The sequence below is a fragment of the Ambystoma mexicanum genome, chromosome 2p (assembly GCF_040938575.1).
Source record: "Ambystoma mexicanum isolate Mex_15411 chromosome 2p, UKY_AmexF1_1, whole genome shotgun sequence".
Classification (NCBI taxonomy): domain Eukaryota; kingdom Metazoa; phylum Chordata; class Amphibia; order Caudata; family Ambystomatidae; genus Ambystoma; species Ambystoma mexicanum.
In genome coordinates, this window is record NC_090923.1 from 1,216,508,107 (window position 1) to 1,216,533,182 (window position 25,076).

Sequence of the window (25,076 nt, forward strand, 5' to 3'; positions counted from 1 at the left end):
GTATTTTTAAACCTGTTTCTCAAATGTCACCACATTTGGCATGTGTTTTGAAGTGGCCAAGCTTTGCCAAATTTGGGGAACTTTCATGGACTAGTTCCAAAGCTGCAGAGGAAATTGTGTTCAATATTTTCCTATATAACATGCACATAACTTTGAAATAACCTGAAGAGCAGCAGGAAGTCCAATATCAAGCACTTTTTAAAGTTAGATGAAAGTGAGAGCAATTAACCTCAGTTGTCAAAAAAGCAGTGTCAGCTGAAAAACAAAGGATTTGCACTTAAACCTTGCCAGGAAAGTATTTTAGCCAATTTTCTTCACGTTTACCTTCGGAAAAACATTTCATATAGTATACCAAGTAAAGAAACAAATTACTCAAGGTGTATTTTTTAATAAGATTTTGTCGTTTTTTTTAATAAGAAATAAAAAGTTATCTAGGACATGCCCTTTTCATAAGAATTGGAAAAAGTAAACGAAATCAGACAAAGGGGAAGTAGGAGAAATATAATGTACATTAGAGAAAAGGGGAAGGAGCATAAGATAGGAGAGGTGTCCTCCTTTGTGCACATTTTTTTGTTTTAAAAAGGCAACTATTCCACGCTTCCCAAAGAAAAATATGCTTGCTTGGTTTCTCATTTCGCAAATGCTTTAGTTCTCTTGTTGTGTAGTCCAAGACACCGAGGGCGCTGCTTCAACTTTGAAACAGTGATTAAAACTCCCTTCACCCCCCAAATAATATATATTAATAAAGATTCAATAAGAAGATTAAGTAAATGACATTATTCTCGCTTTCTGTCTCTCAAACATGCACCTAAATAAGTCCAATGTAGGCTAGCAAAGGTAAATCAGAGGTGAGTGTTATTGTTACTGGGAGAAGGGGGTAAAATCAATGGGCGATCATGATAAATGAAGGGCTGGAAGAAATGGCAGAGCCTTTCAGATGGTAACGGGTCGTCTTCATTAATTCCCGAAACTTGCTATCAACTGTTGTCTGGCGGGGATTCTCTACGCATTGTGCCTTTCTTCACTGTCTCCAGATACTCCTGTTGCGATACAGCCAACACAGAGGCTAAGATCTCATCGTCGTCCCAATCATTTAAACCTACAAACAAAAAAACCCCACAAAAAACACATCAAGATTTTTATAGAAACATAGGACTGTGATAAAGTACGGGTAAAACAGAAATGTACCTTAATTCAAGGAGTAAAGAACAAACTAGTAAGAAGGCAAACTCGTGTCTGATGTCAGTTTAACATTGGGAAAATACTGGAGAGTAACAAACAGTGGAAAAGGGGGTAGAGGTTGTGTAAAAAAGAAAATGCCGGAAAATGTCATTAAAAGGAAAAACTGTAGGTCTAAAGGAACACTTAAGGTAAGAATGTTGACCAGGTCATGGACGTTTTAGCCAGCATCAACACAATGGCAAGGAAAAGAAAGATGGAAGCAATAAACGTTAGGAAATGTGGAAACGTTACTGACCTTTTAACACAGGTTCTTCTGGATTGTGCATCCTATTGAACTATCCCCCTAGTAAAGGTCCCAAAAACAAGTTGAGGCTAGGACAGGATATTTTGTAGTCTTCTACATCAAGAACAAACGTCCAATCGCCCTGATCCTATGAGGGGCTATAATGGACCAAACACTCGCACCATCTTAGATTCTGTTTTATAGGACTATTGGGGTAATAAGAGCATATTTTGACAAGCAAATGTGGAAGGTTCAGTCACATTTGAATCTACAGAGTAAACCAGCATGGGATTATCATTGGCTTTGGTCAGAAGTTTCCTTCTCGGATCTGGTTCATTCATATGGATTACTTTCTGCTTCATAGAACCCACACCATTGCCAGAGTATTATAACTCTTGTGAGGCAACAAAAGACATAATCCAGGGAGTACACTTGACACTCAACTATCAAGTATATAGCATTCCTAGTGTGGGTGTGTGTAAATATATAATTACTTCCCAAAACATCATGGTTATGGATGATGTACACGTGGTCCCTATTAACTATGCACATTTGCAATATTAGGGTAAATATTACTTTAAATACAATCTTCCTCCCCACCAATACCTATATGGCTATTAGGTACAATATAGCCTCATCTACTAAGTATAAGGCACTTCTCAACACATGTATCATTAAAGCTCCCAATTGAATTGAATCTGTGTACAATGATGTATATTCCGAATACAATAGCAGCCTTAAGTAAACAAATCGAAATGAGGTAAACAACCATTATGACACTAATCTGGTTCGGGGAGATCTGGATCTTCTTCAAATGTCCACAACATTTGTTTTTTCTAATAAAGGGGCAGTACAGAGACAGGACTTCCTTTATGGAATAAGCGACGTAGGAAAGTTTGATTTCATTTTACAGTGACCAATGCATGCAGCTACAGTGGATTGACCATCTTGCACATTTAAAATGTGACCACGTTCATTTATTCAGTATTCAATGAACCAAGAAAATTACCACTTGCATTTAAAGTAAAAGGATTAAACAATGGATCATTTTAATATCTTAGTCTTGATCCTGCATTGCCAAATCACTCGCATGGCAAAATTTGCAACCAAAACCATGTATGCGCTGATAAAACGCTTGAAGTATATAGACAGAAAATAAATATCCTTGTTTAAATTAAAGGATAAATAGGAATAGGTCTATAAAAATCTGTTTGATGCTCAACGGACAACCTAAATCTTTCTAACCCTTCTAGTAGAGGCTAGAGCAATATTAAAAGCAGCTTTACACAAAAGCCACCTCAGCAACAATTAATCAAATTTAAAAGAACAAAAAAAAAAAGACACAATCTACATGAATTCTCCAAGTGGGCAATCTTTGTCTGCACCATTTTATGAGGCCATCCATCTTGTTCTGGTTGATCGAGACACCAGTCTTCTGGTTTTGCTAGATCTCAAAGATGCTGGATAATATACACCATGGGGTACTTCATAATCCAACACATGTGGTTGGAAGGGTGCGTTTTAATTAGATTTGCTTCTTTTATGCACAACTGTTTCAAGATAGTTTCAATGGTCTAACTCCCTGTGTGCACTCCCCAAAGCCCCGATCCCTACGGAGTTCCCTCCTGTCCACCAGGTTTTTAAATCTTTACATGGGGCAGATGGTGGATCTGTCTGCTCGTTTCCAATGCACTAGTACACAGCGTATACTCAGTTATAACTGCATATTTTTTTCTCAGGCTAGTATACATCTGCTTAAGTTCAAAAGTTACATTCACACTGCGCACTAATCACAAAAGTCCATGCATATGTTGCATATGTTTAATCCGTTGCAAATCAGCATGACACGTGTTTCAAGCTCTCAGCTCTTCTTCTGAGGCTTATCAAATCCTGACAAAAATCTGTCGCAATTTGTCTATTCACCGTGGGTTCACCGTTAATGCAATTCCTGTTTGTTTAATCTGATGTTTGAATTTGCTTCTTTAAATCTGATTTCGATTTTTGAATTTGTGTCTAACTGCATTCATGTATATTGATTTACTTTACATACACTGGGGTGTCACAGTGTTACTCAAATATACATATTGTTCACCCACACTATGTATGGCCTCGGTGGCTCTTGATTGTATTGGATCAGGTGGACATCACAAATGACTTCTTACACAAATGTGTATCTATTGAATAACAAAGAACAATACATACTTACTCTTCCAGAATAACCAAGACGAGTTACACCAAAGGGGACAGTGTTTTCTAATTTTTTGGGGACCCCTCCCCACTGCTGGAATGTTAATATACTTGGGACTGTGTCCCAATAGGAGTGCAGCATAGGGCTATAGATTGGCAACACCCAATGTATGTTTTGTGTTTGTTTTGGACCTCGATTGGCCTCTAGGTTAACCCAGCTGCACCTGAAGTAGAACTTATAGATTAATTTAACTATCTGGAAGGAGACGACTTGATTTCAGATTGACCTTTTAGCAATACTAGTTACTGTTGTGCCCCCCCCTTGAACCCCCCCCTCTTTGTATATTTGACAGTGGCCACAACTGGGAAGTGCACACACCCTATTAAGTTTGAACACACAAACACTAAACTCCACAGCCGTACTATTGGAACATGTCCTTTTCTAAGATAGATGCAACTACCAATAACAGAGCTGAATCCCTTGGGTTCAGTGCAGAGGAAGCTCAGAGGATTTTAGGCCTCATAAAAACAGAAGATGAGCTACGATCTACTGACAAACCAGAGGCGCTGATCAAGGAGTTAGAGTCGAAAATACGGGGAGAGATCAATTTGAAACTTCATGTGACCAAATTGACACATTATTACAAGGCACAAAGAATCCCTTGTGGATTAAGAGTGAGTCTAGAACCTACCCTGTGCAAGGAGAACCCGAATTTTGTTAAAAGGTGAAGACAGATCCTGAACAAGTGCTCCCTTGATCTTATACTTTTAACGATTGAAGAAGTCGCACATAACCTGACAGCATTGGATGAGGAGATTGGAGTCATTAAAGAAACACTGGGGAAGAGTTTTACAGCAGACCAGTTTAAACAAATTTTGGAGGAGACTAATGACACATTAGCAAAATATAAGCAGGAATTAGAATCAAAGAAGATCAGGAAATTTAGAAGGGATACTCAAGATTACAAATTGGATATAGTATACACCTGGCAAGAATATTACGGCCAATGTATCAACGACTCCCGAGGACAGGACCCCAAAATTCAGATACTACCACCTCAGAAGCCTCTGGCACTGAATTAGAAGTCAGTGCTGACACAGCAACAACTGCGCCATCCACCTCAACCAAAGAGAGGAACGTAGCAAGCACAGTTAATTTTTTAGGAAAAGACCAACCAGACGAGGAAGAAAAAAATCGGAGAGGAAAAAAACGGCGGGGAAGACCTAGTCGTCAACATTTCATCATACACATTGTCGCGAATGGAATTGAAAGTCTTGCGTAAAGGCCTTTCCTTTGTGCCTCAATACAACACCAGCTTGTTGAAAGAGAAAATTGATTTCTTCAAGCCTATGAGGAAACTCAAGCTCAAGGTTTTCTTTAAGTCTCTTGAAGAAGATGAAGACACAAGGGAACCTTCTGAATTCTTGGAACTTACGCCTAAGAGTACTTTCAATCCTCCTGTCAATCATGTGTTGACAGTTTTTGAAAGAACAGTATTGGATCAGTTTAAGATGATCCTATTTAAGTCCAAGAGGTGTGGGTACTTCACGGCAATTGAACGGCAAACCCTGAAAAGACTGTTGAATAACAAAGATATTATCTTTAAACCAGCCGATAAGGGTGGCCTCCTGGTCCTAATGGACAAAATCAAATCTATCAGTGAAGTCGAACGGCAACTAATGGACCAAGAAACCTACTAAGAGATTGACTACGATCCAACAGAAAGGGTAAAGAAACTGATTAAGGAAACATTGGATGTGGCAGAAGACAGAGGTCATCTCTGAGAAAACCCGTAAATTCCTGGAGAAGACGCATCCTATCACACAAGTGATATATATTCTTCCCAAAATAAATAAAAGGCTGGTGGACCCACCTGGACGACCAATCATAGCGGCGACAGACAGCTTACTGGAACCGCTTGCAAGGTATCTTGATAAGATCTTACAGCCCCCTTATACAAGAAACTACAAAATATATCAAGGATACAACACACTTTCTTCAAAAGCTCAGAGAGGTACATTTTGTGAATGGAAGATATATATGTACTGTTTGGAAAATGAACATGTGTTGACCTCAGCAAGATGGCTCCGTCACCTTACCATATTTGTTAGATACATCGATGATGTATTTGGCATATGGTCTGGTTCAGAGGATGAATTGACGGATTTCTTTAAAATGATGGACTGCATGCATCCACGAATCAAGTTTACCACACAGACTAGTAAACTAAGGATCAACTTTTTGGATGTGGAAGTTTATGTCAAAGGTGCTAATCTTGAAATCAGAATTTTCACTAAGCCAACAGACAGAAACAGTCTCCTACTGGCGACAAGTTTTCATCCACACCGGACAATCAAGAGTGTCCCATTAAGCCAATTCTTACGATATCGGAGGAACATCTCAGAGGAGTCACAATATGTGAGACAATCCGTGACCTTGCGTCACAAATTCAGAAAGAGGGGATATAACTCAGCTTCCATCTCCAGGATTGAAGAAAGGGTGGCGAATATCGATAGGGATACCTTACTCACGCCCAAGGTCAAGAATAAGGACGACTGTTTGGTATATGTGACCACGCACTCCAACCAAAGTAGAAGGATTAGGAGTATTATTTTTAAGAACTGGCCTATGCTGCAAATGGACCCTGAAACACAAGTTTTCAGAAACACCTATCTTTGCCTACAGAAATAGCGGGGCTTTCAGAAACAGCCCGATTCGAGCTGAGGCACCAATAGACCAGGGAATGGCCATACTGCATAAAGGTACACAACCTTGTTACAACTGCCAGCATTGCAGTAACATTTTGCTAGGCAACACGATCTCACACCCACATACAGGAAAGCCTATTGCACTCAAACATTCTTGTACCTGTGATTCGACTAATGTGGTTTATGCTCTTAAATGCCCCTGTGGGCTTTACTATGTGGGAATTACCATGGGGAAAGCTAAATTAAGATGGACTGAGCACAAGTCGAACATTCGGACTAAAAGCTTGAAATCACCCGTGTCGATGCACTTTGTAGAAGCAAGGTACGCGATTGCTCAATTGAGATGTATTATTTTAGAACAAGTGGGCTCTAGAGGCGGAGATGTGCATAAATGGCTACTACAGAGGGACATTTTTTTGGATCAACTTATTGGACTGTTTGAACCCAAGAGGCATGAACTGCGAGTTTGATGTTATGTGCTTTGTGTAAATATCAAATGTGTTTTGCTATTTTGTGTCTTTGACCTCTGATTTTCTAACTGTAATGCCTTAGTCAGATGAGGGTACTGTCCATTGACTGAGGTTCCTTTGCTTTACTGAAGATTTTTTAACAAGGTAAAATTATGTAACTTTGAACTGACGATGCTTCGGACTGTCTTAAATTAGATTTTACTGTCATGTTTCTACTACGTAATTGGGGTAACCATTCACACATCAACCTATATAGATGATGTATACATCCACAACCTTAAATGGCTATTGACCCTGTCAAAATACCATGGCTTGCTCATGAGGTGGTTGAGTTGCACGATCACGCCTGATAACTGCTCCATATAAATTGAGTCAATGTTAAGCTGCACCGGTCAGGACACAGGGGTAGGCCCTGGGGGTCTCCAGATCCAGCTGCAGCTGACATGCTGAAGTGTTGGTGTGAGGTGGGGCGCCACACAATCTTTGGTTCTGTGGTTGCCCCGCCTCACACCTCATTACTAGTTTTACTTTTAATATTCCCTTGACCGTAAATGATGGGCTTTTAATATCTGTCAGCGAGTGGGGGGGCATGAGCCTTACTCCCCTTGACTTCTGTATTATTCATGAGCACTCAGGTTATTCTTTAAAGCATACATATTGTAGGCATATAACATCTGGTTCAATGCATGCCCACACAAATATGGTGGCTGATGACTCAGTGCGCACGTGCGCCGTCGCCATGGAAACACAACATTGCACAGCTACGAGCCGCGCGTCTGACTGGCGTCCCGATGGCTGCTATCTGCTAAGGAGATCCAGGTACGCGTTCACAGCAGCTTTTGCTTGCTGATCAGCACAACGGTAGAGCTACTCACGAGCGATACGCCCGACCGTGGCTGCATGCTCGTACACATTGATATGAGATCTGTATTTGTCTTCCTCTCTACTAGTGCACACGCTATGGAACCTATTCGCGGGTGACGTTGCCATGCTTTCTTGCATGCTTATGTCCCCGCTGTTGTATATTTTTACTAGCTATTGCCTCGACACTATTACTCTTGGTGTCTGCTTGCATTTAATCAAATCGTACTACAAACTGAGTACCATCTCTTGATTTTTACAGTACCTACTCTCTGTGATTGACTGTCCTACAGCCTACTCAGACACGGGGCGTTGAATTTGCCCCTGGACCGGGTGAGTTGTTTAACAAGTACAAAATGGACCGCTAAGAGCCTAGAATATAACGTACACATGAGCTGAGACATATTCTTATTTTTATGCAGGTTGAGGTATTTCCGTTTTTGCGGCCACTATAAGGTTAGTCATTTGGATTAACTTTTACCATCCCCAATTACTAGTACATATATTTGAGCTAATCAGGCTATTTGTGTTATTTTTAGGAAAAGTTCTTACCAACCCATGAAACTTTACACCTCCTGCCCTGAAGATGGGTTCACTGGAATCCAAAACGTGTTGGCATCTTTAGGAATTACACTGCTCATACGGATATACACATTGTGGTGTTAAACTGTGAATTGATTATCATTTGGCTTAATGCTCAACTTTAATTGAATATGTTTATGGAAGATGTAAAAACACAGCTGTGCTTTCTGTTTGTTTAATCTGATGTTTGAATTTGCTTCTTTGAATCTGATTTCGATTTTTGAATTTGTGTCTAATTGCATTCATGTATGTTGATTACACTGGGGTTTCAGTGTTACTCAAATATACATATTTTTCACTCACACTATGTATGGTCTTGGTGGCTCTTGATTGTATTGGATCAGGTGGACATCACAATTAACTTCTTGCACAAATGTGTATCTATTTAATAACAAAGAACAATACATACTTACTCTTCCAGTATAACCAAGAAGACGAGTTACACCAAAGGGGACGGTGTTTTCTAATTTTTGGGGACCCCTCCCCACTGCTGGAACGTTAATATACTTGGGACTGTGTCCCAATAGGAGTGCAGCATAGGGCTATCGAGTGGCAACACCCGATGTATGTTTTGTGTTTGTTTTGGACCTCGATTGGCCTAGAGGTTAACCCAGCTGCACCTGAAGTAGAACTTATAGATAAATTTAACTATCTGGAAGGAGACGTCTTGATTTCAGATTGACCTTTTAGCAATACTAGTTACCGTTGTGCCCCCCTTCGTCCCCCTCCTCTTTGCATACTTAACCTAACTTCAATCTTAAGCAAACCCACACAAATCCTCATGGATTAGAAGGAGCACGGTAGTAGGCCTTAGTGGTCTGATTGGTTGAATGGGAAGGGGCTGGGAAGCACACTTACCAAAGGCAGTGGGTGACATCTGTTGCATGATTGCCCGGCACTCCAGGGCAGGGTACAATGAGACTAAAGGCGAGGTTGCTCTGTCACCGCCTGTTGATGACTGGCTACTTGTACCTAGCAATAACAGCAGAAAGAGGAAAATAGTATTGCAGCCAATAAAAAATACTAAAATGAAAACATTCAAAAAAGGTACTTGTGGGCTGCATAACATTTCACAAAGCACAAAAGTAAAAGGTTCTATATGCCAAGGAAAACCCCTGCAGTAGCAGCAATTAAAAGGCTCCGATTTATTTAAAAATAAATTCAAGTGGTGGGGTCTTGCACTTCAAACAAAATGTGTTCCTTACCTGTAACAGGAGATGCCACAGCCTTTTGCAGCATGAAGTTTACCAATATTTTAAATGTACAATGCGTCTTACTTATTAGTTGGAATTAATTCCAATAATCGTTTCTTTTCAGAGAATTCAAAACCCTGCCTGGTATACAACAGAGTCTACCACGTGTCTCCACTGTCCTGTCCGTTCTGCAAAAAAATGTCTGAACAAACAGAAGTTGAAAAGTGACAATTGAGAAAGGAAAATGTTCTCTTCATGGTACATCAGTTAATAGATTTTCTTTTATCACCAATTTCTGGGAACTGCTGCATATTCGATTAAAAAACAATTTTTTAAAAATTAATTCAAACAGTAGCACAACAATACTGCTCCGTGTTCCTTCATTCCTGCTCTCAATTGTTTGGTGAACACACTTCACTTACTGAATTTTAAGCAGTAGACTAAACTTAAAAAGACAAATGTCCCCCTGTGTTATGCCTAATCGTCAATTAAAACAAATTTGGAGGAGCAGACAAAGTAGATTAAAATGTTGATCAGTGGCGACTGAAATGTTACAAGCTTGGCTTCAAATAAACATGTTACTAAAGGTGACCCGGCCAACTGTTTTTACCCCCTGGGAAAAGTACCTAAAGTGTAATGTTAAAAAATAAAAACATATTTTAAAAAAAGCTTAGAGGCCAAGCAATGCAAACACTACAGACATTCCCTGGTACAGGATGGGGGGGAAAAGTAAGTGATGGTGCATTGGCAGTGCCCAAATGCACATTTTTTACTTCATCTCTTGCAGTATGGTATTTCTTAAATGTGGTGAAAGACATTCTCCATCTGGTAATATATAACTTGATTGCATACCTGCAAGGAGTAGTCCCACTGTATGTTACAAAGAGATGCAGATACTATTGAGAGAATTGAGTAACAATTTATAGAATTTGTATGTGCTCTTGAGAGTCTGAAGAGAGGCCTGAAAATAAGCCCAGCCAACCTTCAAACCTTGAAGAATTCAAAATAATTTAGGGATAAATTAAGCATATGTGCAGTCTTGTCAATTTTACTTTGTAGATCACTGAATATGGCAAAGGAGACAAAGTTCATTGATTTTCCTAAATGCAAGCTTCATTAAGCAAGGCGTCCTATATAAAGAGCTTAATTTTATGGATTAATAACCACTGCATCAATACTGGAGGCAATGTAAGCAGTAGTCCATCAAATTCATCGCCTAAAAGGCAAAGAAAAGCTTGTCTGCAGGGTTCTCCAGTATGGCAAGCCTCAATTTTATATTAGCCAACTTGAATATTGTTATCTTTAGTACGACAAATACTGAACAGGAAAGTGTATGACCTTTCTCACCCAACAGAGTAGCAAAATCTCTGCAACTTGCTTTCATAGCGAACAAGGAGGCAGAGTAGGACAGAAAACTTTGCTTCCATGGGTAAAATATAGCAAGTATAAGGTTTGTGAACATTTGAGGTCCAGGAAAGTATTCGGTACATTTCCCTTGTAATTATTTGAACTACCTCCAGTAGCTTGCATCGGCAGGAACCCAGCAATGCATATGTTAGTGTGATGTTCCATTGAACTAAGAGCATCCACAAATGGTCCACTGTAGTTAATCTCAATACGTATTTCAGGCCAGTTGCAAACCGAATATCTGTGCATTTCCCTACATGCTAAAAAAGAACATTGATTGGTGAATGGCATACTGTTGCACCATGACCTACATTCCGATGAGGGTATTCGCAACCACATTTCATTTTCTCCCCAGCTTAACATGAACATCTTGCCAGGGAAATACCATTTGATAGACCACTCATAGAAAGGATCAATGCTTACCCAACTCCAGCACACTTCTTTATGCATGGATTTATTGAAATTCAGTATTCTCATGACTAATTCATGGTAGAAACAATGCTCAGACTTCCAATACAGTTTTTTGCAGTCCGAGCTGTCCAGTCATCTAGCCTTCACTGAGATGAACAAGTTACTTTCTTACCCGGTAACGTTCTTTCGATGGGATGTTCCGACGATGTATTCCATATCTATGACAAGTAATTGCCACAGCTGTGCTGCTTCAGAAAATGTTCGGCATCTGCGTCCTGTGTCAATGACGTCGATACGCTGTTCTCGAGGGCTTCCGTCGAGCCAAATCACCGGATGTTATAAGTTAGACGCATGACGCCCTTAGCCTCAGTTGTAGTTTTTTTCCCCAGATCCTGTGGCACCAATCTTGTGCCATTATGACCACAGAAAGCCTTGCGGAAACGTAAGCTGCAACTGCATAAATTCTGTAGTGGGGCAGGCTGGGAGGGTACGATATGGAATAAGTCGTTGGAACATCCCATCGAAAGAACGTTAGCAGGTAAGAAAGTCACTTGTTCTTCGAGGGGATTGGTTCCTCCGACGTATTCCATATCTATGACAGACTCCCAAAGCAGTACCAACGTATGGAGGAGGGAAAATAATTTAGAATTTTAGAATGCCCAATTAAATTGCAGAATAAAGGACCGCCTTGCCAGAGGCCAGATCCTGTACATGGATAGAATCTAGGGAGTAGTGTCTTACAAAAGTATGGACCGAAGCCCATGTGGCTGCTTCACAAATGTCACGAATGGGAACACCCCTCTGCAGAGCAGTAGAGGCAGCCACACCCCTAGTAGAATGGGCCCGTAAGCCTACCAGAGGGTCCTTAACCGCCAAGCGGTAACATTCTGAAATTGCCAAGATAATCCATCTAGACAAAGTCTGCTTACTAACAGCGTGTCCCAAACGCCTTCCAGTGTAACCTATAAAGAGCTGATCGTCCACTCTGACCCGGGACATGCGCCAAATGTAGAAACTCAAAGCTCTCCTGGCTTAACAGAAAGTGCGTGCAACACACTCTGCGAGCGGAAGTAACCGCAACTAAAAATACAGTTTTAAGGGTTAACAGTATTAAAGGACAAGAATGTAAAGGCTCAAATGGAGCACCCATGAGGAATTTTAGAACCAGGTTCAAATCCCAACTGGGCACCTGGAAAGGTGACGGAGGATACACATTAATGAGCCCTTTCAGAAACTGAGAAATTAAAAGGAATTTTAAAATAAGAGCACTCCTCAGACGAGAGCTTAAATATGGACAGCGCCCCCAGGTAACCTTTAATGGTACCCACTTGCAGGCCCTTTTGGGCTAAAGAAAGTAAATAAAAAGGACAGAACGACAGGAATGTCATGAAAAAGGGTACACATTCTGAACCCTGCACCAGTCGCAGAACTTTCTCCAACGGCAACGGTACAGGGACTTTGTTGCAGGCCGTCTGGCCGAAAGCAACACCTCCATCACATCTTCAGGGAGGTCCCAATCCACATACCTCAACCTTTCAGAAGCCAAGCGTGAAGGTTGAGGGATCTGACCTCTGGATGGGGAATCTGACCTCCCTACCGTCAGAGCAGATCCTCTCAGTAGGGAAGACGGCGTGGAGGGCAGATGGACAAGTCGAGAAGGTCCGGGTACCACGTACCCGGACCCATGCTGGAGCAATGAGGATTATCCTGGAACCGAACCTCCACAGCACTTGCGGAACGACTGGGACTGAAGGAAACTCATACAGCAGTGGGAAGGACAACTCCACCCTAATGCTCCTCTTGGAGGAAATTCCTGCGAGCAGAACCTTTCGCACTTCGGGTTGACACTGGTGGCGAAGAGATCCACTTGTGGGGTCCCCCAAAGGGCGAAGAGCTCCAGGAGAATCTCCTGAACCAGCTCCCACTCGTGAGAGATCGCGTTCCACCTGCTCAGAGCGTCCGCCGTCTTGTTTTCGTCTCCAGCCAGATGAACTGCTGAGATCGAAATTTCCTGCTGGATGGCCCAGAACCAGAGCTGCATCGCCTCCCTGCACAGAGGAAGTGACCCTGTCCCCCCTTTTTTTTGAGGTAGTGCATGGCCACTGTGTAGTCCGTCAGAATCAGGACATTCTTCCCTCGCACAGTTGGCAGAAAAGTGCGACGGCCTTAAACTCCAACAGATTTATATGGAGTCTGCACTCCGACGGAGACCAACGACCGCTGACTCAACTCGTTGGCATGAGCTCCCCATCCCGTGAGGAATGCGTCCGTCACGATCGGCACCTCCGGCCACGGTAGCCAAAATGGAGCCCCCTTCATCCGATTGCTGTCGACGGCCCACCACAGAAGATCCAGGGCGACCGAGGGCGGCACCTGAACGGGATCAGACATCCTGCTGGAGGATTGTGACCACTGCATCTTGAGAGCCCACTGCAGAGTTCTCCTCTGCAGCCTGGCCTCTGCGACCAGAAGAATGCAGGATGCCATGAGGCCTAGCAACCTCAAGAATTCGAACGCCGGGAGACACAGGGCATGTTGAAACTTGTGCACCATCTGCAGAATGTGATGAGCCCTCACCTGGGGAGGGAAACACTGCCCCAGGGATGTGTCGAGCATCGCTCCGATGTACTGGAGCCACTGGGTTGGCGTCAAGTGGGACTTCTTTAGTTGAGGGAGAAGCCCAGCCTGTGAAGGGAGTGGCAGGTGACGGACAGATCTAGGACGTGCTCGGGAGAGCGCACCCTGATCAACCAATCATCCAGGTAGGTGTAGACGTGAATCTCCCCCTTTCCAGAGATACGCTGACACCACCACCATGAGCTTGGTGAAAACACTCGGGCGGAGGTCAATCCGAACGGCAGGACCCGAAACTGAAAGTGCGAGTCGCCAACCGCGAACCTCAGGTACTTCTTGTGCTTGGGATGAATCGGCACATGAAAGTAAGCGTCCTTGAGGTCGAGAGACACCAACCAGTCCTGAAGTAGAAGGGCCTGGAGGACTTGAGAGAGAGTAATCATCTTGAACTTGACCTTGACCTTCCTGAGGAGCTTGTTCAAACCACGCAAGTCCATGATGGGTCTCAATCACCTGTTTTTTTTTCGAAATCAAAAAATAAGGGGAATACCATCCCTTGTTCCTCTCCGCTACAGGCACCAGTTCTATGGTGCCTTTCTCTAGCAGGAATTTGATTTCCCGCGCAAGGAGTGTATCCAGACTCTTCAAAGAGATTCCCTGGTGGATTGTCGTGAGGCCTCTGCCTGAAAGTAAGACCGTAGCCGTGGGCTATGATCTCCAGAACCCACACATCTGAAGTAATGGCACGCCATTCTACAAGATGCTGCACCAGCCTTCCCCCCCAACCAGCGAACCATGGGACAGGGCCTCATGACTGAGCTGAAGCAGCTGCGGCAGTGCCTGAGGGCAAAGAGGCAACTGCCCGAGCGGCCTTGGCACCTCGAGTACCTTGTTTTCCACCTCTGGTACTCCTGCATTGGCCCCTTTGACTTGCAGCTCCCCTCGATCTACCAAGGGTATAGTAGTAGCGAAAGGAACCTCCCCTCCATTGCTGTCGCCTAGGACGAAAAGGCGGAGGTTGGCAAACTGCAGCGCTCAACTACTTCGCGGCAGCTTTGGAGGTCTTCAACCTCAAGGTTCTCGTCAGCCTTACTGCCAAAAAGAGGGTCACCATGAAAGGGCATTCTGAGAAGCCGGGTTTGTACATCTGGAGCAAACCCCGACTTCAGCAACCACGCGCATCACGGTCCTCGCCGCCATGGACCGGCTGACAGTCTGCCACATCCAGACCCGACTGAACGGATTCACACATGGCATCCTTGCCATCCTGTACAAGGGCAAGAAAGCCATCCCGTTCCTCCCCTTCGGGAATATGTTCAGCCGCCAATGAAACAATTCCACAGAGTGAGTGAAACGTGCTAAGGCACACACAGAGTTGGCTGCTTTCAAAGCCATACCCCCTGAAGAAAAGACTTTCTTCGCCCAACTGTCAAAACGTTGTCGTCCCCATCAGGAGGGATGGTAGGGTACGACGCCTATTTAGCCGAGATTCTCTAGAGCAGTCCAAGCCGCCACCACCCTTCTTTGCCAGGCCATATGGAATGGCAGTACCGGATCATTTGGTGGACATTAGTCCAAGATATCTGTCAGGTCATCCTGCAGAAAATCTACTGGTGGTGCAGACCACCCCAAGTACTCAGTCACCCTCGACATCAGCCGCCTGTACGAAGAGTCAGCATGCGTACCAGGCTCAGGCCTGCCAAACTCAACCTCCGGGGAGGCATCAAGACTACTGGCGTCGTGCAAAGACTGACGCAGGTCTTCAATCTGCCTATGACCAGACAATATTTCGTCAGGAACCTCATCTGGAACCAAACCTTCCTGAGACCCTTCCTCCACCTCAAATATAATCCAGAGGCTGGAATAAATCCCTGAAGGAGGGCACAGAAAAAGACTCAGACAGGTCTCACCGACTTCTTCAGGGCCTTCCTCTGTGTTTCCACCGAAGCATGGGGTACCTCCGATAAAGCTTCCTCTAAAGGCGTTGAGGGTGTCGATGTTGAGCGTGGCGCTGATGGCTTCGACACAGGCCTAGAGGGCAGAGCCCCGAGCGTGTCATTCGACGGCCTCGGCGCCGACGACTTCCTCGGAGGCAGAGCCTCGAGAGAGTCCATCGAGGACATGGCATCGACGTCTTCTTCGAAGACCTCACATGCTTCGACGGTCTTGACGGCGTCGGGGACCGGGACCTGGAGCGGATATGACTAGAGCGATCCACCTTGTCCGATCGGGACCTCGAAGGCGTCCGATGATCGCACCGACCACCCGAGCCCGAAGGCGTGCGACTGGTGGCCCTAGCACGTTCCCTGACTGCTTCTTTCGAAGGCGTGGACGGAACGGAGACCTGCGACTGAAAAATCGCAATCATCTCCGTACGAAATGCATTCCATTCCGCAGGAGAAGAGTGCTTGTTTGGACAAGCAACCTGCTGACGGGCGGAGTCCTCGGGCAAGGAAGGCGACCGGTGACTGCACATCCGCGAGTGCCTCGAAGAGGCAGAGGAATGGCGGGAACCACTCCGGGACCGAGACCCACTGGATTTACGCCGATGCCGCGAAGTGTCGCCTCTCGAATAGTCGTTCGAAAGCCCCGCGGATTTAGACTTTCGGGGCTTGGAACCCCTACCGACAGAAAGCTTCTTCCGCTCCCACAAGGCAATCGTGTCAATCATCCGTGGCATGGTCCTCACTGAGGCACCAAAGGCAGGCGTTGTGCGGGTCCATCAGCGACATCTTGGAACCGCAGTCCAGACACTTCTTGAAACCCGGCTGCGGGGTAGAAGACGAAGACATGATAACTTCACAAATGAACAGGTTTGATGAAACCGATAGAATAATACTCAAGAAACGAGGTGCACCGAGATCTCTGAAGCGAACATGTTCGCAGAAGAAACGGAACTGAGGCTAAGGGCGTTGTGCGTCCTACTTATAACATCCGGTGACGTCGGCTCGACGGAGGCCCTCGAGGACAGCGTATCGACGTCATCGACGCAGGAGCTGAAAATTTTCCAAAGCAGCACAGCTGTGGTGATTACCTTTCATAGATATGGAATACGTCGAAGGAATCAATCTCCTCAAAACAAAGATTACAAAATCCCATGACAACAAAATCATTAGGAATGTAACTGCTGCTGTTCGCCATTCAAAGTAAAACATGGCAACAGTTTCAAATATCTGGTTGAATCTCTGTAGCGCAGTAAAATCCCTCATCTAGGTCATCTTGTCACAGAATATAGGGACAATTCTGGTCATAACAGCTAAACTGCAGTTTTGTTTTGGGGCGGGGGGGGATCAGATTTTATCCTCATTCAGTGATACGGCCAACATATGCAATAACAATAGGTATTGGGTAAATTGGCACTGAGTCGACATATGGGAATACCTGAACAGTCAAAAAATCTGAGGTATTTAAAGAGTGCAGGAAAAAGAGCAATGCATCTTTGTATGTCAGGGATTTTATGCAGTGCAAACCTATCGGGATAAAATGGAGTGGTGTCAAGGGTGGGGTGGATTATATACAGATGAACAATGAGTAAGGGAAAGTGCGGGGACAGCAAGAGCCCCGACTGCAGGGCCAAGTGTTGGCTTAATTGAAGAAGACCATCTACATTTTTTATTTAACATTTAGGAGTGAGGGCACCAGTCTGATGTGGTGTGGTAAACTACTCCAGATTGTGGAGCCCCAGATGTGCTAGGTATAAGAAAGACAACACTGTAGTTGTATTTCACTGGAAAAGGTCCTCATTATTGTCCCTGCACCAGCTGCAGAATTTGTTCCAATGGCAGCGGTACAACGACTTTGTTGCTGGCCTTCTAGCCGAAAGGAAAATCTCTTGCGTCATCCGGGAGGTCGCAAGCCTTATATCTCAACTTCTCAGAAACCATACATGAAGGTGGAGTGTCTTGACCTCTGGATGGAGAACCCAACCCTCCTCTCGCGAGAGACGGTCCTCTATTTGTGGAAGATGTAATGGAGTGCAGAAGGACCTGCACAGTAGGTCCGGGTACCATATACTACTGGCCCAATTCGGAGTAATTAGGATCATGGATTTCCTGAACTTTCTCAACCTCCCGATGTCTTGAGGAATGACGGGTACTGGAGTAAACGCATACAGGAATGGAAACTCCCAGTCAACTCCGAACGAGTCCCCTAAAGGTCCTCTTGGGGGAAATTCCCTGGAGCAGAATAGCTCGCACTTCGTGTTGGTTGACCCTAGTTGCGAATGATGTAATGTTAATTGATGTTCATAATGTTCACTTATCAATATACTCACAATGTACCAATACAAATTGAATAGGTGTAGATCAGCCTCAAGATCAAGAGCCCACGCAAGAAACATATCTAATACTAGGCAGCTTTATATGACATGTATTACTCAATGTAATAGCATTTCTGATGATTGTATCTGCTTAGATTCACATGATGTGCATATAGTCGACTTCTAGTGGAAATCGCAGAGTATTGCATCTTTCTTTCGAAGATCGAAAGGAACATCAACATGGGCGTTAACCGACACTATCCCAAACGTGATGTGTAGTGTACCCAAAATCCCTCACGCGTTGAAGTCCCACCGGTTGATTTTTTTTCTGCCGTGAGGGAGCCTTCTAGTCTGCGTGAGCGAGCACAGACGAGAGAAGGTGTAAGAAGTTTATGTTCCTTGTACTCCACGAGGGAAGGACGGGTGGGCACAGGTGAATCTAAGCAGATACAATCATCAGAAATGTTATTATTGTGAGTAATGCATGTCTTCTGATGCTTGTGGATCTGCTTAGAATCACATGCTGTACATAGACTAGTGAGCAATACCCAGAGATTGTGGTGGGACGTGTGAAGGAACAGTAGCAAAGATGACTTAGCGCTACTTGTCCCACCTGAGAATCAGACTTAGAGTGTGGATCCAGGCAGTAGTGTTGTGTAAAGGTGTGTAAAGAACTCCAGCTTGCTGCTTTGCAAATGGAATCCAGAGGAAAATGTGCAATAAATGCGATGGTGGCCCCTGTGCCCTGAGTAGCGTATGCTCTAGGTGTGACGGCTAGATCTCTCTTGGCAAGAGAGAAACACAGTGTGATGCAGTTTACGATCCACTTGGAAATAGCTGATTTAGAGACAGGGTCCCCTTCTCTACCAGCTGCCACTGAAATGAAGAACTTGTTTGCTTTCCTAAGTGGCTTTGTCTTTTCCAGATAGCAGATAACTGCTCTCCTTACATTCAGTGTCTTACATTCAGTTTGTGGAGGCCTCTTTCTGCCACATTAGTGGGGTTATGGAAAAAGGTGGGTAGTTCTATGGACTGGTTCACAAGGAACTGAGATAAATTTAGGCGCAAAGCGAGGGTGTGTGAACAAAACCACCTTGTCTTTGTGAATCGTGACGAATGGGTCCTAAACTGAAAGAGTCTGCAGTTCACAAACTCTCCTTATAGAGGTGATCGCCACGAGGAAGGCGGTCTTGTAGGTGAGTGCTTTAATGCTAGCCTTGTGCATTGATTCAAAGGGAGACCCCATTCGTCTGGTAAGAACATTCAGGTCCCATCTGGGAGCTGGGTTGGAGATAGGGGGTATGAAGCCTTTTACCCATTTTATAAAGGCTTTGATTACAGGAATTTTCCACCAAAACTGCTCTGGGATGTGGTGTACACCAAAAGCGCAGTTAAGTGGACTTTAAGAGAATTGAAAACCAGTCCTGAATCTAACAGGTGAGTTAGGTAAAGGACGATATCTTTAGGTCAGCAATTAATAGGATTGATGCCCTTGAAGTTACACCAGATACAGCGCTTCCATCTGCTTGAGTAGCAGTATCTGGTGGTAGGTTTCCATGCCTCGCTGTATGTCCATGCATATCTGAGGGAGCCAAAGGTGCCCGAACTCTATGACCTCAGGAGCCAGGCTGCTAAGTTGAGAGTTTGAGGGCATGTATGTATTGTCTCTCCCTGATCCTGAGACAGCATGTTGTATGGGCAGGGCAGCTTCCTGGGAGGGGAGACTGACATTTCCATGAGATGGGAGAACCAAGGTTGGCGGACCCACATACGGGCCACCAGGATTATCGTGACTGGTTCCTGGTGCATCTTGTGTACCATTCTGTTGAGCAGGGGATCCAAAGACCATTCCCTTTTGCGCAGTTCTGTGGGTACCTGGAGGTGTAATCTGGGCATTGGGCGTTCTCCAGAGTGGCAAACAAGTCGATCACTGGGAAGCTCCATTCTGTGAAGATGCTGAGTAAAATGTCCTCCCGTAGCCGCCACTTGTGCTCTATGGGTAGGGGGAAGCCTCTGCTGAGTACGTCTGCCAGAAGATTGAGTTGCCCTGGAACATGTTGCGAGGAGGAGGAACAAGTGTTTGTGTGCCCACTTCCAAATGTTTTGGGACAGTTTGGACAGCCATAGAGAGTGAGTGCTCCCTTGTTTAAGTAGTACATGGCTGTAGTACTGCCCGTGAGGACTAGAATGGTCTTCCCCTGGAGGTGTTTTTGGAAGGCCTTCAGGACCTTGAACACTGCTAGCAGTTCCACCAGGTTGACATGATTGGCTGGTACTGCTGGAGCCCACGCATGCTGTGCGCAGTCTGTTGAAGGTGGTGAGCTCCCCACCCCGTCAAATGAGTCTGGTGAGAGTGGCTTCTACTGCGGGGGTGGTGAAGGTCTTGCCTTGCAGAAGGTCTTCCCTTGACCACCACTGCAGTGACTGAACGAGGGCTGCCGAGACAACCAGTAGATCGTCCCTCTGGCTGCTGGCCTGGCACCATTGGCTTGAGAGCCACTCTTGCATGGGGCGCGGGCGCAGACAAGCGTGAGGAATTCGGTAGACGCAGGAAGTCATCATTCCCATCAGTTGAATGGCTTTGCGTACGGTCACTTGGCTTGTCACATAGTGAAGAATCTGGAACAGCATGTTTTGGACCCTCTCTGAGGGAAAGACGAGTGTCTTCTGTCCAAATTAGAGTCCACAGAAATTGTTTGACTTGGCTCGGGGTTAGACTGGATGGTTTCTCGTTGATAGAGAATCCTAGGTTGAAGAGAATATCTACCGTCCTCTGGGTATTTGTCTAGCATGTTCTGTACGAATCCCCCGTTATGAGGCAGTCGTCGAGGTAAGATTAGACTGATGGACTGCCTGTGCAAGTGAGCCGCAACTACCGCCAGTACCTTTGTGAACACCCTTGGGGCTGAGGCAATGCCGAAGGGGAGAACCTTGAACTGAGAAGCGGGTGTCCTCTATAATGAACCTGAGGTACTTTGTGCGCTGGCAGCATTGAAAAATGAAAGTATGCATCTTTCATGTTCAATGTACTGCCGCAGGGGTAGTGGGATTACCTCCTGAAGTGTGGTCATCCTGAACCTTTGAGATTTGACGTCTAGAACAGGGCGCATGGTGAGATCCTTTTTGGGTACAAGGAAGTACACTGAATAAATACCCTTGTTTACCTGGAGAAGGGGGGGGGGCGACTTCATTCACCCTTTTCCAGCAGGGCCTGTACTTCTTCCAGCAGAATGCGCAGGTGTTCTGGCAACAGGCGTCTGCTTCTCGGTGGGTGGTAGCGGGGTGGTCGGAGAAACTCTATACAATACCCGTGGGCAACGGTCTTCAGTACCCACTGATCTGAAGTGATTGCCTCCCGGGCGTGGATGAATGGATTCAGGTGACCCCCGACCGGGGAAGCATGCGAGGGGACCTGAACCAGTGAGTCACTGAGGTGGAGGCCAGAGAGGCTCTGGGATTAAAGTTTCTGTCTCTACCCTTGCCCCTACAAGAGACTCTTTGCTGGTATTGGAAGTTACCAGAGGAGCCTTGATCAGAGCACCAGGAATTATTTCCTGATCCGTATTGCCCCTGGAGCAAACGGAAGAAGGATTGGCCATGAAAGAGCCTCCATGCTGGTGAAAGGGTTTAGCCGTGATATGGCTAAGTGACGTTAGAGTCTCGTGTTCTTTCTTTGCCATCTCTAGAGCATTGTCAACCGCTTTCCCAAAAAGGTTTGAATCCTCCACTGGCTCGTTAGAGAGGCCCGAGTTTCGGGTTTGAACCCAGAATTATTTTAATTTCAAACGCATGTCTTTTAAGCAGAGTACCCAGAGTGAGGGTGCGTCCAGCAGTCTCAGCCGAATACACTGTTCTTCAGTATGTTTTGTGTTACTTGTCTGCCTTCAGCCACGAACGACAGCAGGCATGATTCGGTGGGCTGTGGAACATCCTGAAGGCCATCCTGCACTAGGCCCCACTGGACATCACTAACTCGCCAGGAGAGTGGTGTTATTTGTGATCCTTGTGGAATAGGCGGAGAGGAGATGACCCGCTTACCCAGGGAGTAAAGCTTCTTGCAGCCTTTGTCGAGAGGGGATTCTGCTGAGGACAGAGGTACCCCTGCCCTCTTCCGAGTGGTTGTAACGACCAAGGAGTCTCGTATGGCATGACCCCTGATGTAGAGTGGGTCTGAGGGTGATGGGCGAAATAATTTCTTAACCCGAGGGTTAACTGCCCGTGTGAGAGACGGGGACAGCAAAGAAGGGGCTAGGTGCTTCTTTAGAGAATTCAGTAAAAGAATGGCTTGGCTAGTTGGAGCCTTCTTGAGAATATGCTGCACAAAGTCCGAGTCTGGAGCAGCTTCGTGCTCTGCAATTTTAAAATGGTCAGCTGCTCTTTTTAAAATGGATTTGAACATCTGGTCATCGCCCGGCGACGACTCTTTGTGGAGGAGTAGAAGGGGGACCCAGACAGATGCCGTCTGGGTCACCAGTATGTGTCGGTGTAAGCCAAGGACCCTGGTCCTCCTCCTGGTCCTAGTCTGCTTCTTGATCAGCTGGGTCTTGATCAAAGGGGTTAATCTCTTCATAAGAATCCTCCAGAGTTGGGTCATCCTGGACCTGCAAGATGTTTTCTTGGTGTCCCTGTGCAGCAGTGTGGAGTTTCTGCAATCTGGAGCGGATGGGGCAAGAGTCCACTTCCTTAGGTCTCTTGGGTATAATATATTTGTCTGAAAAGTCAATGAACTGTACATTTTTGTCCATGTATTGCTCAAACCTTTCCCTAGTCCATAGAGAAGCTGAATAGTCAGGCGGAGGGAAGGGCTGCCCAGAAGGGGGACATTTTCCTAATAAGGCCTTAGAGAGGCTGAGGGGCTTCACAATAGTCCTCTTCATAAGAGAGGTGCCCTTGTATTCCTTGGCCGGCAAAATGATTTCAGAAAGGCTTTCGCGAAGCTTCGGCGGCTGTATAAAGGGTCTCAACGCGCCTTAAGGCGCAGTTGTGGGGACACCACTGGGTCCTTCGGCGCTGGTGCCCCCTTGGATGGCAGGTTGACAACAGGATTTTTTTTTGTGGGAATGCCCGTTCCAGAAGGATGCCCAGTCGCATGCCGCGAATGTGGTTGCGTGGAGGTCGTTGAACCGCGAGGTTTGGCAGGTGCCGTAAAGGTTTTCAGCTGTCCTGTGGGCGTTGAGCGCCTATGAAGAGGCCTTAGGGGTTGTGTGCCTGTGTACATGTGGTGGGTGGGTGCCCTTGTCGCCGGGGTGCGATTTCCCCACAACACTGCTGGTGGCCTGTTGGGGCCGGGACGGGCATCTGGGAGAACGCAGGCTCCGCTGAGAGGTCGATGCCTTCCAATTCGGAGCCATGGCTGCTGCCCAATTCCTCATCCGAAGGGACGACGCTGACGGGGGAATGGTTTTCGGCCTGCATAGTGTAGGCCGCCCACCGTTTAGTCTGCCTGTCTTTGAACCTCTTCGGTCAAAAGAGCTTACAGGCCTGACATGAGTGCTAGTCATGGTCACGAGGAAGCCACTGATTGCATCGGTGATGGGTGTCTTTTCAGGGAAATTTGCTGTTGGACAATGGGCAGAATTTAAAAGGAGTCCTCTCCACAGCAGAGGTTAGCGGCAGCCAGTCCAAGAAGAGAAAGGGGGAAGGAAATACATTCTCAGAGAGGAATAAAACCTAGGGCCCCACTCTCCCTACTGTAAGGGCCTGGCCGGAAGGCCGAGGCCACGCGGTTGACGGTCACTGAGCAGTTGAACAGTCGTCGAGCAGTTGTAGATGTCGTGGAAATTAACTAAAAAAATATAAACTCTTACAAGCTCTGCATAAGCGACCAACTAGGTTGGAGGAAAATAATCTGGTGGGACCTCGACGCGCGAGGGATTTTGGGTACATTACACTTCACGTTAGGGATAGTGTTACAGTCATGCCCATGTCGAAGTCCCTTTCGATCTTCAGAGAAAAGATGCAATACTCTGCGATTTCCACTAGATGTCAGACTATATGTACAGCATGTGATTATACGCAGAACCACAATAGACAATGACTCAATTCCCTCATCAAAAACATTCACAAAATCATATACGTCACAAACTATGATTTCATACTAACTCTTTTTAGCAATAGAACAAATATTTTAAGTTCAAACAAATGTACCATTGTCCTTATTAATTTCCCTTCCTTGATTCTAGACCGCTCATTTAATTTCTTGACGAGTTCAACTAGTACAATTACTTTTTCACCAACAAAATGTCCGACAGTCGCGTGATCCACAAAAACGTCATTGCGCATTGGAAGCTTCCGTGATGACGTCACAAGTGCATTTAAATAGCAGCCATTTTAGAATGCTACATCCCAAAGGATCGGCAATCGGCTGGAAGAAAACAATCCAGCGCTTGGTCAATACTCGACGGTATGACCACCGTGCAAATAAAGAATTTTAAGGCATTAGGGATGGCGGATAACGAGGTCAATATACTAAGGGGTATATTGCGCATAAGCGAAGACATGCATTACTCACCGTAATAGCATTTTTGATGATTGTATCTGCTTAGGTTCACGTGCTGTGCATATAGTCCGACATCTAGTGGTAATCGCAGAGTATTGCATCTTTCTTGTATTCCATCTTTCTTTCGAAGATCAAAAGGGGACGTCGGCACGGGCGTGATTAACACTATACCCAACGTGACGTGAAGTGTACACAAAATCCCTCAAGCGTCGAGGTCCCTCTGGTTGCATTTTTTCTGCCGTGAGGGAGCCTTATAGACAGCGTGATCGAGTACAGAAGAGATAATATCGAATGTATTCCAAATAAAGTAGCATTGCAATTTTTTCCTCCTGAAGAGCCATTCCGCACGGGATGGTGAAACGTGTGGAGGATAGAAAATACTTATGTGGATAACCAAATTACAAAGATTTAAGAAAATTGATCAATTTAGACACATGAATAACCCTACAAGAATAACCAG

The 25,076-nt window shown here is 45.3% G+C and overlaps 1 protein-coding gene across 3 annotated transcripts in view; it reads right to left on the bottom strand.

Moving 5' to 3' along the window:
• Positions 1 to 372: 372 nt before the first annotated feature.
• Positions 373 to 25,076, bottom strand: part of OTUD5 (OTU deubiquitinase 5) — a 731,936-nt gene continuing 707,232 nt past the window's right edge. For 2 of the 3 annotated variants that reach the window (XM_069645483.1, XM_069645484.1), the window contains exons 8-9: positions 9,133 to 9,246; positions 373 to 1,099 (exon numbers count right to left, since the gene is read on the bottom strand). In XM_069645483.1, coding sequence (XP_069501584.1) covers positions 978 to 1,099; positions 9,133 to 9,246 — 236 coding nt within the window. In that variant the 3' untranslated portion in view covers positions 373 to 977. The remainder of the gene's footprint in view (positions 1,100 to 9,132; positions 9,247 to 25,076) is intronic. The other variant, XM_069645485.1, reaches the window with a different exon arrangement.